Below are 5,712 nucleotides of genomic sequence, written 5' to 3'. Positions count from 1 at the left end.
ATTTTGAAGATGAAATGAATAGGATTGACATTGCCATGTGGAAGAGAAACAGGAATTGAGATTTTTGTGGTTCCTGGATTGAACTGCTAGGTAAATAGGGATACTTTTAGCTGAAGTTGGAAGGCTGAGGACAGAGTGGATTTTGCAGATAAAGAGTGAATTTTGTTTTGGACATGGGCATTTGGGGTGCCTGTGGGGGGGGCAATGGAGACAAATTTGTAAATTGGGGATCACTAGGTTTCATATAGCTATTTTGATACTCCCAGCCTGTGATGAAGAGCCTTATGGACTTGGCCAGCTGGGTGGAGTCAGCACCATTATTTATGAATTGTGTGGTGGTATGTTGAAAGGGCTTCAGTGTGCATGAGTAAAATTTTGGGCTTATTTTCTAGAAGTCAGAATTTTTTATTAAGAAATATTAGTTCTTAATAAACCTCTTGGGGCTTTCTGATACCTGCCTAGGCACCTCTCAGGTGACCTAGACAGGATTGATTCATTTGCCTAGGGAGGAGGACACCATTTGGCTGGCATCGAAGCTGCCGCCTTAACCTGCCTTCTCAGATGTTCCTCACCTCTGTACGTGACCAGGGCCATGAGCACTCTCTCCTCCCACAGCTCTCTCCCTCTTCCTCATTGTTTGTTTCTGTGGTTTCCTAGGAGACCCCACTTAAGCGAATACGCAGGGAAGTGAGAATTTGTAACGGTGGCAGGTAATGAGAGAAAGCTGATGACAGTGAAATGTGTTTCTGTAGCCAGAGTGAGTCAAGGGTGCATTTTTCCCAAGTGAGCTAACACCATTTGGTAACAGTGGCAGAGCTGTGAACTGAACCTTCCATTGACAAATGCACCTGAGGGCCTCAGGTGAACTGGGTTGGGCGAAGGCACAGTAAGAGCCCAGGAGGACCTGTCTCCAGGGAGGCCTGGGAGATAGGAAGTCTTGGGGGATTGTCCCCATGTTCTTGGTTCTTAATGAATGGCTGCTTGGGAAGCAATGCTTTTAGTGGGGAGAGCTGAGTGCTATTGGCACTGGGAATTTATTAGCTTGTCTGTTAATTGCCTTCAATAAAACTGTCAGCTTCCAGTAGCTCTTTCACTGGGACAACCAGATATATGTGAATGCAAATTTAAGACAGGTTCTGAAGCCCCTTGAAGGAAGACTGTTTTTATTATTGGAGATTTAAATCGTGCACTATTACAGGGGTCAGGCTTCTACAACTGGGAGTGCCAAGAGTTAGCACCTGGCACCTTCATTGCCTGTACCTGTTGGTGTTCCTAATGGTGAGATGTTGCTGAGTAACCCTCAAGTAGAGAATTGCAGCTGAGAATTCACACCTGAGAGGCCCCATGGTTCAGGATTCTGGCTATGCAGGTCTGTGTGAGATAATAGATCTTAGATCCACAAATTGCAATCCTCAGAAACCTGGAGACCTTCAAAAGTGGTGGTCACTACTCAAACTATATTAAGGGTGCTTGGCCCAAGTTGCTGCTTTAGAGATCCACATTGCTTCAATGATCAGGATTAGAACCACAGGGAGGCAGCTAATGTTGGCTCAGGAGGTGGTCCCTCCAGTTGGCGCTTGGGTAGACCTGGGGTTCTTATCAAGATAGGTCAACAGTTATAGTCTCAAGCACTGAGGTTGGAAGACTGGTTCCCTTTCTCATTTCATATGCTCCACTCGGGTTGTTTGCTACTCCTTGTGGTGTAGCATCCCTGCATTTTCTCCATTAAGGCCTGAGCAAGAGCTTCCCTTTGGCAGATCTAACTTGTACAAAAATATGACAAGTGGAGGTGAGCCCCTATACCAGAGGAGATGTACAAGTCAGACGTAAGTAGATTTGGAGGCTCCACCTCTTACTCTAGGATCATCTACCAGGGTTAGTAAACTTTTTCTGTACAAGGCCAGAGAGTAAATATTTTAAGCTTTGTTGGCCATGTGGTCTCTGCCATAGCTACTCAACTTGGAGTTTGTAATATGAAAGCCCCCACAGACAATAGTATGTGACTGACTGAGCGTATCTGTGTTCTAATAAAACTTTATGTACAGAAACAGGTAGCTGATAGGATTTGGCCATGGTTGCTGAGAGGTTCTAATCTCTCTGAGCCTCAGATCTCTCATTTATAAAATGAGAATAATTATACTTACTTCACAGTGTTGTGAAAGGAATAAATAAGATAGCACGTGTCAGGGGCTTAGCACGTAGTCTGGATGCTGTGGTACTCAGGAAATAATTACTATGTTGTTGGAATTTGCTCCAACTGCACACCTCCCAGGGATGGCTTGAGATTCAGGACTTTTCAGAAGGCTACAGAGAAATGCAGAACCAAGGTGAGCAGTAGAATGGGAAGCAGGAGAGGCTATGATTTAGTTTATTTTGGAATCTGGCATCATAACAACTTAGGGCAGCTACAATGAATGAGTCGACCCATTGAAAAGTATTTTCGAGCCCTAGTTCTGGATTTAGAATGTGAAAGGCACTTCTGTGATTATAAAAGAAGCAAGAGATATACTCTGCTCTTGCCGTTGAGTTAGGCAGAGATAACTGATGTGATGCAATTAGAGACCATTTGAGAACTTTGAGCCACCTGGGTGGTAGCTGACCATGGGAGAGTGTAGAGGAGACAACCTGTGAGCTGGGGGTTGTCCAGGAGGCTCACCTGCAGGATGTGGAATTTGAACTGGATTTGGAGTGATGAGTAAGATTCTGATAAGGAAAACATGGCTTTACTTTTCTTTCCCAGTTTCAATTCTGAGTAAGTCTTCATTTTGTTTGGAATCAAAGTAAAGACTCTGTCAGATCAGGGAAGAAACTTTGCAGTGAAGGCTCAGAAATTCTTTTCAGATCTAATGTAGACAGTCCTTGTACGTGGGTATCTGTTTCTAGCTTCCCAGAGTTTCTTCCATAGGATTCTTGGTTAAATGGGGAAGGTCCAAGTTTTGGTGGCAGTGCCTGGAACCAATCAATAGGACCCCATCTCTTCTGCCCTCATCTCTCCTTCTTCATTCTTCTTTTGTCTCTTGTACCTTCTAGGTTGGACTTGGCCCAGTCTCTGGGACTCACTCAGCTGCAGGTGAAGACTTGGTATCAGAATCGCAGGATGAAATGGAAGAAAATGGTAAGAAAGAAGACAGTGAGTCTAACCATGTGCCCATCATGATGGGACAGATTCTTCCTACATGACTGAGAAGGCAGGAAGGACCATTTGGTGGGTTGGGCTCCAGAGACTGGAAGGTGTTTTATGGTGCTGGCTGGGAGGGAGGCTATGTGAACAGACGGATAAACTATTCCTCTTGACCTGGATTTCTTGACCAGAAGAATATTCTTTTTTCAGTTTCCTTAGAAATAAAAGAAAATGAAAGCCAACAAGCTTCTCAGTTGCTAGATTTAAGCCCACCTGCTAGCCTTTTCAAAGTACTTCCTTCCCCTCCCACCAATAGCTGAGAATAGAAGTCAGTACTCTGTGTATAATGACATATAGGGTACATCTGTTCTTATAGCTGTGTGTTGTCTAATGCAGTGATTCTCAAACTTTAGTGAGCATCAAAATAACCTGGATAGCAGGTAAAAATGCAGAACTCTAGGCCCCTCCCAGGATTCTGATTCTCTGTGCCAGGACAGGGGTGGGAATGTGCATGTTAACAAACTCTTGGATTCCTCCAAGGCACACAGTAGAATGACTGTGGTTTCCCTAATATTGTTCTAGTGCCTAGCTAGTGAATTGTTCCATTTTTGGTTTTTAAATGAATTCTATAGAATAAATATCTTTTTTAAAAAAAGCATAAACATCTCTACATTTTGAGGAACACAATTTTATAGCAGTCTACCTGCTCCCCGCTTTTAGAAATAGAAATTTTCCAAAGTAGTCAAATGTTTCATTTTCAGTTTTGTAAATCACAAGGGGTAAGATCAAAGCCAGAGAAAAGAGGCAGGGTGGGGTGAGGGTAGGAGGAAACTCTACTCTATTCTTTAGAGGCCAGGTACACCAAGGCCTCTAACCTGGGCCTTTCTTATATCCTCACCAAATCTTACTGGCCCTTCCTCCTCTCACATGGACCAAGCAGTCCAAGGCTGCGTGGATAATGTTCTAATTTGCTAACCTATCTGGTCAAAAGCCATATTTTCTGCTGTTTTAAGGGCTGGAACATGAAATTTTTCACAATTACCAAATAACTAAGATCCTTCCCACCTAGTTTTTTAAAAATAAAGTTAATAGATATTTTGTAATAGATAATAGATATTGAGACATTTTCTCAATTTTGTGTTTTTGTCTAATAGTTTTTTCTTAAAACTTTAGTTCTTGCTATGCCTGCTAACAATGTGAAAAATAAATAAATCACATATGAATATTAATGGAAAAGCCAACAAGGCAGCATTTATTACATTCCCAGAAAGAAATTTCTAGGCAAATCTCATCATTTCCTCTGGGGGGACCTGACCCTGAAGATGGAAGGATTTTCAGATGGAACCGGCTTGACTCATGAAGTACTCCTGCAGTGAGGTGGAGATGCCAGTTGCATGTACAAACATATATTGTATGAATCAACAAATATGCAATTAATGTCTCTTGTGAACCATGCTTTGTCCTAGACACTGTACATTGTAATGAAATGAAATATAACCCTGCCTTCATGGAATTTATGATGTAGTTGGAGAACCAAGGTCCAGGAGGCAACCAGGGAGCACCTTATAATTGAGTTCGGTTGTTTATTTAAATATTAAGAACCCCATAAGAGTTCAGATGAGAGGTACTAGAGACTGTTGCAGGGAGAAATTGACATTGAAGGGTGAATAGGATTTGATTAAATATATAGTCACTCTAAAACTTCTAGAATGCTAAGATACGCATGAGACTTATGGTGGGAACCTTTTGGGGGCATTGATCTCTAAAAGAATCAGATTTGGGAGTTAGAAACTCTGGGCTGTGTTCCTACGCTTGCCCCTCCCTGGCTGATTTTGGGCAAGTCCCTTCACTGCTTTCTGTGCAAGTTCAGCCTTCCACCTCCTTCCTCATCAATCATCATCATTAGACAGGAGAAATCAATGTCTCCCCAGTGGCAGAGGCATTGTTTAAATAGATTATCAACAATCTTTTAATGAGTCAGATGATTAATGAACTGACAGCCTGCCATCTCCGCCAGCACCGCCCAGTGCCCGTGGGACGACGTGTGTGCCCGGGCCTCTGACGTCATTTGTTTTTCACCAGCCACTGTACCGCTGACACAATTGTGGGCCGGTTATTGATGGTTATCATATAGAACAAGATGGAAGGAACTTAGTAGATTTAACCTCAAGAGAGCATTTCACAGGCCAACCAAATTCAGGTTACTTGAGAAAATAAGAGTGCCAAGTTTTCAGTTAACTTTAGCAGTCACTTTTGAAAATGTTTTTTATTGAGCACTTATTTTCACGAGGCAGTAGAGGTGCTAAGATAAGATATGAACCTATCCATTAAAATATAAAATTAGAAGAAGGTTTCAGTCAAGTGAGGGAGACAGACATGTAAACCAGTAATTATGCAGAGTGATCAGGGTAACAGCAGAAAGATTTACAGGGTTCAGAGTCAGTATAGAGAAGGGAAGGCTCCACAGAAGAGGTGCCCCCTAAATTGGTTTTAGTGGATGAATAGAAATGTGCCACTTGAAGGTGAGAAGAGTGGCACAGGCAGAAGGAAGGGACAGAAGGATTTCGGGACACTCAAGAGTACTTCAGAAT

At 42.6% G+C, this 5,712-nt stretch overlaps 1 protein-coding gene across 1 annotated transcript in view; it reads left to right on the top strand.

Moving 5' to 3' along the window:
* Positions 1-5,712, top strand: part of BARX2 (BARX homeobox 2) — a 69,424-nt gene that overhangs the window by 56,609 nt on the left and 7,103 nt on the right. The window contains exon 3 of the mRNA XM_011380923.1: positions 3,031-3,115. Within this exon, the coding sequence (XP_011379225.1) occupies positions 3,031-3,115 (85 nt within the window). The remainder of the gene's footprint in view (positions 1-3,030; positions 3,116-5,712) is intronic.

Source organism: Pteropus vampyrus, unplaced genomic scaffold (genome assembly GCF_000151845.1).
Source record: "Pteropus vampyrus isolate Shadow unplaced genomic scaffold, Pvam_2.0 Scaffold416, whole genome shotgun sequence".
NCBI classification, from domain to species: Eukaryota; Metazoa; Chordata; class Mammalia; order Chiroptera; family Pteropodidae; genus Pteropus; species Pteropus vampyrus.
This window is presented reverse-complemented; position numbering and strand designations above follow the sequence as displayed.